This window comes from Lepidochelys kempii, chromosome 4, assembly GCF_965140265.1.
Source record: "Lepidochelys kempii isolate rLepKem1 chromosome 4, rLepKem1.hap2, whole genome shotgun sequence".
Lineage (NCBI taxonomy): Eukaryota > Metazoa > Chordata > Testudines > Cheloniidae > Lepidochelys > Lepidochelys kempii.
Window position 1 is genome coordinate 30,993,167 of NC_133259.1, and position 12,354 is coordinate 31,005,520.

At 42.1% G+C, this 12,354-nt stretch overlaps 1 protein-coding gene across 3 annotated transcripts in view; it reads right to left on the reverse strand.

Moving 5' to 3' along the window:
- The window catches only part of PAPSS1 (3'-phosphoadenosine 5'-phosphosulfate synthase 1), a 74,447-nt gene that overhangs the window by 49,254 nt on the left and 12,839 nt on the right, over positions 1-12,354 (reverse strand). For all 3 annotated transcript variants that reach the window (XM_073340852.1, XM_073340853.1, XM_073340855.1), the window contains exons 3-5: positions 7,306-7,541; positions 5,570-5,708; positions 1,111-1,229 (exon numbers count right to left, since the gene is read on the reverse strand). In XM_073340852.1, the coding sequence (XP_073196953.1) occupies positions 1,111-1,229; positions 5,570-5,708; positions 7,306-7,541 (494 nt within the window). The remainder of the gene's footprint in view (positions 1-1,110; positions 1,230-5,569; positions 5,709-7,305; positions 7,542-12,354) is intronic.

Here is a 12,354-nt window from a genome sequence, read left to right on the forward strand (position 1 = left end):
CCCCAGTCCCAGATTCCCATCCCCTCCCCTAACCCCACCCCAAAATGTACGTCCTGTACTGCCCAGTTCTCTCTTGGACTGCTCAAATGTATTAACTCAATTATTCTTTTAAGGGAATAATATACCATCTTATCTTAAAAAGTTACCCAGACACTCAACTAAAACACACTGGATTAGACAAAACAAGTATATTAACTAAAAAGAGAGATTTTAAGTGAGTACAAGTAACGAGGCATAAAAGTCAAAAATGGTTACATGAAACATCAAGATAAAAAGCTTACTGGTGCTTAAACTATATTAGATTTAAGCAAAATTTCTCACCACACACTTCCAGAAAGATTACTAACCAAACTCTTCAGGTCAGGACCCACATCCCCTCCAGAGTCTAATGGCTGTTTTCCTCTGTCGTCTTAGGTGCCATGCCAGAGGCAGATGGGGGGGGGGGGGAGGTCCCTTGGGGTGTTTGCCCCTGTTCCTCTTTTAAAAGCTTTTCCAGTTGGAAACTAGAAGACTGCCAGTCTCAGGAAGAAAAAAATCTCCATGCTGTTTCTGTGCTAAAATGCAAGTCTTTGTCCCTGCACACCCTTTTTTGTAAATAATGGCCACTTGGTAGGTAATGGCTCATTAGCTTTGTTGACACCTGGCTGGGGCATTAACTTGCCCTTTGTCTTTGAGGAACTGGTTTAACCACTCCCCAGACTTAACTGGGAAATACTCTTCAGCCATGGATTTCAGTTGATGTTCATAACTTTATTTATAATGTTGCTATACGCACTATACCATGATATTACTGATGAACAAGTTGTGAGGTATCAGAAGAGCTCCTTACTTTTTGAGTCTCTCAGCTTAGACAACAAAAATGAATTAAGTTTCATTTTTGTTTGCAGTCTATTTCCCACTTTCAGGTTCTTACTGCTACAACATTTGTTTTTAAGACTCTGCAGGGTGAGTTTAAAGACAACTGTTCACAGTGGATTTTTTTTTTTTAATTGTGGAAAAGATTTTTATAGCTCTTTAGTTTCATAAAACTTATTTTTAAAAGAATTCAAATTTGGAGATAAATTTAAACCAAAACTTAAATCAATAGACAACACCACCACATCTCCTTACCCTTTCTTGAAGAAGTTCCACTACTTGTTGAATGCAGTCATTCACGTCACAGGAATCAGTTTTCAGCACTAGTTCTGGGGCCTCAGGCTTTTCATACTCCGAGTCAATACCAGTAAAACCTGCATGACAGAAGACAGAACTGAAAATTCCTCCATACTTCAGACATGCAGTATGGCAGAGTACTTAGTTTTAACTTCTTTGACACTATTTTGTATGGTGACTGACTTTTTAAATGAGGCCCTTTATTATCACTGTCCGATCTTTCTAAATGCACCCTTCTACAGTAAATAACAGAATATACCACGGATGAGGAAGGGAGTGTTGCAAAAGCACAATGTACAACAATCTGAAGTTACTAATTAGACACCCTTTTGGCTGTCCTTACTGTAATTGCTTTGATACGGAATGCATTGTTAAATCTTTATATATTTTGCTTATCCGCACTCAAGATTGATTAACAAGTTTTTGATTCAACATGCAGAACTCTAAAGGGCAAAACATCACAGCGGTTTTTCTAATACAGCTGAAAGTAGTTAAGTGAGTTGTTAAAGCCTGCTATACATGGCTATTACACTCCTAAAGACTGTATTTACATCCCAAATCAGACACCATATCATTTTCTCTGCCCTCTCTACTTAACATGCTACTCTGAAACAGAAGAGCTTCTAACCAATCATGCTATCATGCCTCTCCATCCAGGGAGGCAATCCCATTGTGAAGCTGCACTCCATATGATTTTATGAAAATATGCTAATGAGTGTGAATATAATTTAACTGGAATATGCTTCATATTCCCTTCATGCAAAAGGTCTCTTGTAAGATATCATTACAAAGCTTATAATCTACTGAGTGTGGTCATCTATTTGTATAAATGTATCGTTCTTGTATCAAACTAGAAATATGAAATATAACTAAGGCCCTATTGTAATTATGCAATGTGTGGGCCATTAATGGTGGTTTGGAATCCTGATGGCTCCCAACAACTAGGACAACTGGTTGTAAACGGCTGTGTTTACTTGCAAGCCTTCCTGTGAGTCAGGCTGGGAAGAATTAAAACTTGGGGTCTCACAGGACATGTGAGACCATGTCATCTGATACTGAAATCCATCTTAAACCTGGGGCTTTTTCATTTAGAAGGAGCCAGAGAGACAAAAGATTCCCACCTTGTGCCAAAGCTATATAAGGGGGTGGAACAGAACAAAAGAGGTTCCAGACATGAGAAATCCGCTACTTAACACCTGAGCTGGAGCTAACAAGAACTGTACCTGGGGAAAGGATTGGGCCCAGACTAGGAAGGAGTCGAGTCTGTGAAAGAAACTTATTGGAACATCTCTGAGGGTGCGATTTCATCTGTAATCAGTTTCTTAATGTATTAGGCTTAAACTTGCGTGTTTTGTTTTATTTTGCTTGGTAATTTATTTTCTTCTGTCTGTTATTACTTGGAACCACTTAAATCCTACTTTTTATACTTAATAAAATCACTTTTGCTTATTAATTAACCAGGAGTAAGTAATCAATACCTGGGGGAGCAAACAGCTATGCATATCTCTCTATCAGTGTGTGACATTATTGACATAAACTGTGACGGTATAGATCATTGTTGCAACCACTACTATATATTGTGACGGGGCAAGGCCAGATGGCTATGGAAAAGTAGTGGGAGATAGATATATTAGCTCCAGGCTAAACAAATTCCTAGTACCAGGATAAGTAAAATGGCAGCTGCTCCAGGTCAATTAAGACACCTGGGGCCAATTAAGAACTTTCCAGAAGGCAGGGAGAAGGCTAGGTTGATTGGGACACCTGAAACCAATCAGGGGCTGGCTGAAACTAGTTAAAAGCCTCCCAGTTAGGCTGGTGAGTGTGCATGTCAGGAGCTGTGGGAGGAAGTTGCGTTGGTGGAGAGGCTGAGTAGTACACACCATATTAGGCACAAGGCAGGAGGCCCTGAGGTAAGGGTGAAGTGGAGCTTGAGGAAGTGAGGGCTGCTGTGGGGGAAGTAGCCCAGGGAATTGTACATGTCATGTTTCTAAAAGGTCAGATACCATAGCTGATACTATTAGGGTCCCTGGGCTGGAGCCCGGAGTAGAGGGTGGGCCTGGGCTCCCCCGCACCTTTGCCCCCTGAGATAACAGAGACTGAGATCACTGAGATAACAGACTGTGCAAGGAAGGATAACTTCTCCTCACCTCCCTCGCTGGCTTATGATGAAAATGGCTCAGTAGACTGTGAGCCTTGTCTCTAGAGAGAGAAGGGTTACTTAGAGGGTCACAGTGAGCCTCTGAGGCTAGCAAAATCCACCAGGAAACGCAGGACCCACAGAGGCAAGGACAGAGTTTTGTCACAATATTTGCAGCAAATATCGTACAAAGGTTGTTGTGTGAGGTGTCTATGGAAAGGTTATGATTTGCTGGTTATGATTATACTGTGTGTGTATATCATTTTTGTAGCTGAAGTTATGAATATTGGCTATGTAGTTGTATCTCAATGTGTTTTGGATTTTAAGTAGCCTCAGTGAAGCATTTGGTCAGCTTCTTGAGAAAGGACTATTCTCAATAAGTGCCCAATCAAGAAACACTTAACCAACAATGCGCTTTGGGAGACGCCAATCCACATCTGAGCTTTCCTGGGAACGTTCAAACAAACATGTAAACAATGGCATTGGCCAGTAAATAACTGAGTCATGCATGGACATGTGACTTGCCTATGTGACTCCAAAACTCCATCTTGTAGCTGTGATTCTGCACAGGAGAACAAGAGGGTTTTCCTCCCACAAGAGAGAGAATATAAAAGGCCTTGGAAACCCCTCCATTTGGTCTTCAGCTGGCTCAGAAGATAGCCTCTCCACCCCAAAGAGATGCCCGAAAGAAACTGGAACAAAGGACAGTAAGTATGGGGATGTGAGTGATTGCTGGACCCAGACTAGGAAGGGGTCTAGTCTGTGAGAAACTTATTGGAACATCTCTGAGGGTGAGGTTTACCTGCATTTAGTTTCCTACTGAATTAGGCCTAGACTTGCGTGTTTTTGTTTTATTTTGCTTGGTAATTCACTTTGTTCGGTCAGTTGTTACTTGGAACCACTTAAATCCTAGTATTTATATTTAACCATTTTTTGCTTATTAATTAACCCAGAGCAGAGAAGCAAACAGCTGTGCATCTCTCTCTATCAGTGTTACAGAGGGCGAACAATTTTTGAGTTTACCTGTATAAGCTTTATACAGAGTAAAACAAATTGATTTGGGGTTTGGATCCTATTGGGAGCTGGGTGTCTGGGTGCTGGAGACAGGAGCACGTCTTAAGCTGTTTTCAGTTAAGTCTGCAGCTTTGGGGCACGTGGTTCAGACCCTGGGTCTGTGCTGGAGAAGACTGGCATGTCTGGCACAACAAGGCAGGGTTCTGGAGGCCCAAACTGGCAGAGAAAATGGGCTCAGAGGTAGTTTCACCACATCAGGTGACAGTCCCAAGGAGATTTCTATGATCGAACCTGTCACACCCACAATCGCTTCCACAGAAATCCAGATACGCATTAAGCGGTCTTTGATTCAGTAGCTTCATCATCTCTAGAGAAAAAGATGGCGGATTCTCTGTAACTTGAAGTCTTTAAATCAAGATTTCAGTAACTCAGCAAGAGATTATGGGCCTATTGCTGGTTTTGTGGCCTGCAACATGCAGGAGGTCAGATTAAACGATCATGATGGTCCCTTTTGCCCTTAAAGTCTATGAAATTGAGTAGCTGAAGCAGAAACTGTACAACACTGTTTTGCTTCCAAATACAGGCAGAATGACTATTGCCAATCACTACAAGTTGCAGGACTACTATCCAGCAAAAAGGCAGTTATGAGGTTATCCTTAAGCAAAATTGCTGACTGATTCCAATCCATTAGGATATTTTTTTCCAGCTTTTTAAATTTTTTCTAGCGGGGCAGTGGGTCTTATTTGGGGTATTAAAATGTAACAGAGCATCAGCACGCAACCACACCTTCTTCAGCACCACAAAAATAAATTTGTAAAACCGGTCTTCATGATGCAGCTTTACAGAAGGAAGGATTGCGAATGTACTACTTTTCCATTACTTTTTTGGCAGGCCATTATTAGCATTACAGTAGTGTCTACATATGGAAACTAGCTCAGGACCCCACAGTGGTTGGCACTGTACAGAGTGGAGAAACTGTTCCTGCTCCAAAGAGCTTATAATAGAGAAGACTGGTAAAGGGTGGGAGGAGAAACCGTCGAAGAGAGACAAAGCAACTTTCCCAAGGTTACACAGCAGGCTAGGGGCAGAGTACGGAATAGAAATCCAGTTGTTTGAGTCTCAGTCCAGTGTCAATTCACTGGACCATACTGCACCTTAATGAAACGTAGCCTGGAGTGTGCCCTTTTTTTATTTGTCCATTGAGCCAACCATTACAACAAGATCAAAGTTTAGCATGGAAAAAGATGTGACTATACTTAGATTCACCTTTAATTTCTCCAGCCCGGGCTTTTTTGTAGAGTCCTTTGACATCTCTCTTTTCACAGACATGCAGTGGAGCATCCACAAATACTTCAAAAAAAGGCAAACTTGCACCTTCATGAATTTGCCTGGCATTGCTCCGATCCTGAACAGGGAGGGGGGAAAGAATTAACAGATTTTAAATAGAATTTTGAAGCAGAAAAAATTAAAGAAGAATATTTGAAGGACATTAGCTTATTTAAGATTGCAATCACAAAATGGGCGGCGGCGGAGGGGGTGTAGGGGGAACATATGTTCCTTCCATGAAGTACAAACTACATATGATTAGTGGGTCTGCTGCTATCTGCATAGTAAAATGGACACCAAATTCAGAGGTAGTTTATACAGGACTGGATTTTTATACTCAAGTCATATGTACAATGGGATATTCTATTTCCCCCCCAAAAAAATATTAGGAGTAATACATCTACCCTATTTCATTGAAGCCATGAAGGGATGTCACTTACTGCCCATGAATCTTTCAACTCTTCTCAACCCTCCTCCCGACCTTTTTTTTTTTTTTGGCTTTCTGCTGAATATCAACTTTCCTTCTGCACACCTCAACCTGACTAGACTTGTGCAGCCCCAAATAACACACATACATTTTACAAATACAGTCCTGCTGAGAGCATACTATTAGTCACAAGATTCCCAATCATTAGCCATCATTAAAAAAGCAATTAATTAAAATATTAAATCTAGATTTCTTGATCTCTAAACAAATACACAATAGAGCATTTTTCTCATCTCTAGAACTTGTGGCCTGCTACAGGATCCTGAACTCTCCAAACTATTCTTTAAAGAATAGTTTGCAGAGCAACACCCAGAGAAATACTGAGGTAATTCTCACTTGGAAACTGTCACACTATAGACACCCTCCATAAAACCTATTTTGAAAGATGCTCCCTGGTGTCCATTCACCAGCTCTCTCCCCTTCATTCACTGAGTACATCTCCACAGACACAATGAAAAATTCTTAACAGTACAAAATGTACACACACATTTATGCTGTATTTCCAAAAAGCCACATCCAAATACACATGCAAAACTGCATGCAACAACAAACTGAACTAGTTGAACACAGTTACCCATTTTGCATGCTCAAGTGCATATTTTGCTTGCACAATTTAAGGAAGTAAAGACCATGCTGTATATTTGAGGTGGGTGGAAAAGAGGTTTTAACAGCTGAATTATGTTTTCCAGATGAAGCATATTCTCCATCTTCTCAGTATTTAAAAAACAAAGAAATCCAGATGGCTAACGTGGACAAGTGAAAAAACACACTGAAATTTTGGTTTGTTTTTTCCTTTTCCCCCCTTGTCCTAATGCCAAATTTGTTTTTCTCAGCTGACAAAATTACACTAAAAGACAGCTCCTATTTTAAATTTAGCAGACACAGGGACTGCACTAATACTGAAAAAAGTTCAACTGGGCTAGGAAATTCATGAGATGTCACCTACAGTTGTATCTCTAAGGCAACTCAAAGGAAATTCAAGCTTACATACCAAAAATGTATACTATATTTATCAGCTGAAGAGAGGCTAAATGGATGATTTCTAAAGCTTAAAAATTTTCCTTGAGAGACACTGACATATTTTGCATGTGTTTTCTCCAGTGAGACTGGTGATATGAACACATTTGTGGCACAGCAAAACCATTGCATCCTGTAGCACCATAAATATGTATCAAGGCAGTATGCTTACTTGGGTATAAGGAGAGATAAAACTAGCGATGCACACCAAACCAGCGTCTGCAAACAACTTAGCAACCTCAGCAATACGTCGAACGTTTTCTTCCCTGTCTTCCGGACTGAAGCCCAGATTCTTATTAAGGCCTTGGCGAATATTGTCACCATCCAATGTGTAGCATGGAATATCATGGCACACTAAATACTCCTCCAGTGCCATGCTAACTGTGGTCTTCCCAGCCCCAGACAGCCCTAAACAAGTCAAAAACAAAAAAGTTAGACCAATTAGACATTCAACATATACCACTTTAAGAAATGGGAGAAAAATTATGTTAAACTCCATCAGCTTCCTCTATTTATATTCAGTCACTCTCTCACACCCCCCCCTCAAATATTTTTAAGCAGATGAAGGAAATTTGAGCCAGAGATGCCATATGAATAGGAGCTCCATGGTCTACAATAAGAAGCTGCTTATTGCGCTGCTACTTTCTCCTTCCAGACTTCGACTACTGAATGAGAGAAATACCAGAGACAGATTAAGCAGTGCTCACACAAGTCTCTAGTGCAGTTGCCGTCTTCTGCAAACTAGATAGTAGTAGCACTGAACTCAGTGAAGACTGCTCATGAAGGCTCCAATCCATCAGAGAACTTAAGCACATGCTTAACTTTAAACTTAACTGAAGTCAGTAAGACTACTCATGTGCCTCAAGTTAAACATTTAAGTACTTTGCTGGATCAGGGCCTGTGACTGCGTGTTGTATGATTACGTAGATACACATGACAGATTCTTAAAGCAGACAAAGTCGGAGGGCCTGACTGAAAAGTAACTTGAGAAAACAAACAAGACAGCAACAGGGTGAAAAAATTTAAGAGTAACAGTCATCTCAAAGAGCAACCACTTGAGGGGGAAAAAAAAGACTAAAAAAATCTTAATCATTGACTCAGAAAATTCTTAGTTTTCAAAAAAGGGAGGCAGAGATCCTACAAAACAGAAGAGCAATACCTATTTGAGTGGTAGTGAACTCAGCGATATGACTTGCCTGACACTATTGATATGCTGGTTAATGTACTTCTTTAACATTCTGGACTGAGACCATAAGAAAGAACAAAGAGAATGGTACACTATCACATAACCCTGAAGAGGAACTATAATTTTCTGCAATTTACAAAGAGGGGGATATCAAGTGAAGGAACAAACACTGCAATTTAGAATCTTGACAAGTTGCAGATAAATCCATTAAAATATAAGAAAGAATCTCATACAGTAAGGGCCTGACCCAAAGACTACTGAAGTCAACCAAGAGAGTCAACCCATCAACTTCAGGGTAGTTAAGCTCAGGCCCTAAAACCTTGGGGGATGGGGGGGATGTAAACAGTACCTAGACACTTCATTGCTCAGAGAGCCCTAGTTTTTCCTCTTAGCCATTAATGGGCTACTTTGGACATCTGCCTGAAAGATTATGTTGAAAAGGTTGCCATGTAAGATGTAAACCTGGTGGTACAAAAAGAGATTAATTTTGAATAAAGAAGCCAAATTAAGATGATCCAGTAACCTAAGACTTTATTTGCTTTTCACTGCTCTGATCATGTGCTGTAGAACCTGTCTTTAATGGCTTTGATTCACTACTCTGCCTCTGAAGCACTTGACAACGTATTGATATCATCTATGGGATCCAACAAGACTTAGGTTTCCACTGTATTGCCCAAATGAGGGAGCTCATCATCTGCAGAACCTCTGAAATCATGTATCGTTTTGTGCACAGAGATATGCAAAAAAGTTTAAGGCTCTGTTATAGACTTTTAGTGGGATTTTCAAAAGCGATTATGCGCCTTAGGAGCACATGTCCCATGGAGAGTCTTGTGATCCTAAGTCACTTGCCACTTTTGAAAATCCCATCCTTTTGTAGTGCAGCTTCAAGGTTTTTCAGAAACAGCCGTTCCAACTCTCTACCTGGAGCCTAGACAGGCAATAAGGGGCCAATTTCATCCTGTGAATCCTGACAGAAATCAGTACTTTTACTTCTGGTTTTCCTCTAAGTCTGCTTACCAAGGTTCTTAGAATTTGCCATATTTATATTTGGAAGCAGCAGTGAGACTTAAATCAACAGTGCCATTTAAAATGATATTTGAAGGAAGTTCTTGATCCTGGCTGTTAGGATATAGATATTCAGGCTTGTCTGTAAAGGCCTATACTCTAAGAATTTAGATGTATTCTTACCACTTGGCTAGTTATAGAGGTATAAAGGAAAGAATCAAAATCACTGTCTGCCAGCATAAGGTCCTTCTCTTACTGTGACAGTCTGAGGCCCTGTTCTTAGGCTAAGGCCTTTGGCTAAGCAACAGAGACAGCCATAAGCTGGGAAGCGACCGGTCACATCCTCACATTCCAAACTAGTCACACTGAAATAAGGTGCTATTGGCCTGTTCGGAATACAATCCTGTCCTGATAATGCCTATCGCCTCCAGAGAAAGGGAAGTGCCTAGAAGATGTAAAAGGAAACTTAGTTTGATAGCATCCTGTCTGGCAAGAACTCACTTATCAATAGCTGGGATGTGAAATCCTCATTTCTGTGTTTGTTCTATCACTGTAGTCCCCATTTCCCCATTGTTTGTCTGTATAATCTCTGTCTGGTTCTGTGTTTGTTTCTGTCTTCTGTATAATTAATTTTGCTGGGTGTAAACTAATTAAGGTGGTGGGATATAATTGGTTAAATAATCATGTTACAATATGTTAGGATTGGTTAAATTTCAGTAAAACAATTGGTTACAGTATAGCTACGCAGAACTCAAGTTTTACTATATAGTCTGCAGTCAATCAGGAAGTGGGTGGGGGAACAGGGAATGGGGGTGGGGACAATCTCTACGTAAAAGGAATAAATGGACACAAATCAGATGTCAAGAATTATAACATTCATAAACCAGTCGGAGAACACTTCAATCTCTCTGGTCATGCAATCACAGACATGAAGGTCGCTATCTTAAAACAAAAAAACTTCAAATCCAGACTCCAGCGAGAAACTGCTGAATTGGAATTCATTTGCAAATTGGATACTATTAATTTAGGCTTAAATAGAGACTGGGAGTGGCTAAGTCATTATGCAAGGTAGCCTATTTCCCCTTGTTTTTTCCTACCTCCCCCCCCCCCCCCCCAGATGTTCTGGTTTAACTTGGATTTAAACTTGGAGAGTGGTCAGTTTGGATGAGCTATTACCAGCAGGAGAGTGAGTTTGTGTGTGTATGGGGGTGTGGGGGGTGTGAGAAAAACTGGATTTGTGCTGGAAATGGCCCACCTTGATTATCATGCACACTATAGGGAGAGTGGTCACTTTGGATGAGCTATTACCAGCAGGATAGTGAGTTTGTGTGTGTGGTTTTTGGGAGGGGGGTGAGAGAACCTGGATTTGTGCAGGAAATGGCCCAACTTGATTATCATGCACATTGTGTAAAGAGTTGTCACTTTGGATGGGCTATCACCAGCAGGAGAGTGAATTTGTGGGGGGGGGGGGGTGGAGGGTGAGAAAACCTGGATTTGTGCTGGAAATGGCCCAACCTGATGATCATTTTAGATAAGCTATTACCAGCAGGACAGTGGGGTGGGAGGAGGTATTGTTTCATATTCTCTGTGTGTATATAAAGTCTGTTGCAGTTTCCACGGTATGCATCCGATGAAGTGAGCTGTAGCTCACGAAAGCTCATGCTCAAATAAATTGGTTAGTCTCTAAGGTGCCACAAGTACTCCTTTTCTTATTGGAATCATGTTTGGCTAAGGGCAGGAATGGGAACAGAGACACAGGTGTAAGGCTCTCTGGATTCAGAGCTGGAAAGGGGAACACTAAGGAAGGAAACTGGAATCATGCTTACTGGAAGTTCACCCCAATAAACATCAAATTGTTTGCACCTTTGGACTTCGGGTATTGTTGCTCTCTGTTCATGCGAGAAGGACCAGGGAAGTAAGTGGGTGAAGGAATAAGCTCCCTAACACTGGCATGGTGCTGTCTTGTTTACACAAATGTAAGCCGATATTTGGCCTACTCAAAATCACGTTCAAAGCAGAAAGACCATTTTACTGTCTATCCTACAGTAATTTCCTGCAAGCCTGACCAGGATCCCACTGCACAGATTTAAAGAGAAACATTTGCTCGCCTACACAAAAACTTTGTATATTTTATGAGACCTGTGATTCTATAGAACACTTCCCTTTCCAAGAACCTCTCTTCAAAAAAAACAAAAAAAAAACACCACCACCCCCAACAAAGGACTGAATATCTCCTTTTACAGGCAACACTCAGCGCTCTCTCTAGGACATAAGCAAACTTTTCCCTACTCCATGACTGTGCAGTCAATAAACTAGCAGTAGCCCTGTAGCAGGGTGGTCACCCCTCCTGCCCTGAAGGGCTTAAAACAGCCCAGGAGAGGGCTGTGGCTGGGAGCCAGCAGTTCCCAGGCTGATTGGGGGAAGCAGGCTCAGCTGTGGCCACACCCCAATCAGGGCTCAGCTGGCCCTTATAAGAGGGCAGTGGGTCAGGAGCAGACTGAGCCTCCTCTAGTTGTGGAGGGAGTTGGACCTGGCTGCTAGGGAGCGTACGAGGGCTGGGGAAGGCCAGAGGAGCTGGGAGGCTCCAGACTGGAAAAGCCCCAGGATGCAGGCCTGGCAGACGGCCTAAGACAGGGTATTGGGGTTGCAACAGGGCAGCCCACGGGTAGGAAGAGGCAGCAGGTCCAAACCCCCCTTGCCTGTGATGATTGGCTTATACGCTGCAGTCCGCCCCAGTGTGCAGGCTCAATGGTGACTGGCAGTAGCCAAAGACTGAGGCGAGGTGGGGATAGTAGGTTGGGGTTCCCTGGGGAGGGGAGACCCAGAGACTGTGGGGGTACAAGGGGCACCGGGGTCCGGGAGGGACACGAGGGCCAGCGGCAAGAGGGACACCAGCCTCCAGAGGGCGCGCCGGAGGCTGGAAGAGCTAAGTCCCTGAGAGGCCAGCAGGAGGCGCCGCAGGGGCAAGTCTCGCACCGTGACAAGCCCCTTTGTTTTAATCTAAGCCTCATACCCACATTTAGCAAGAAA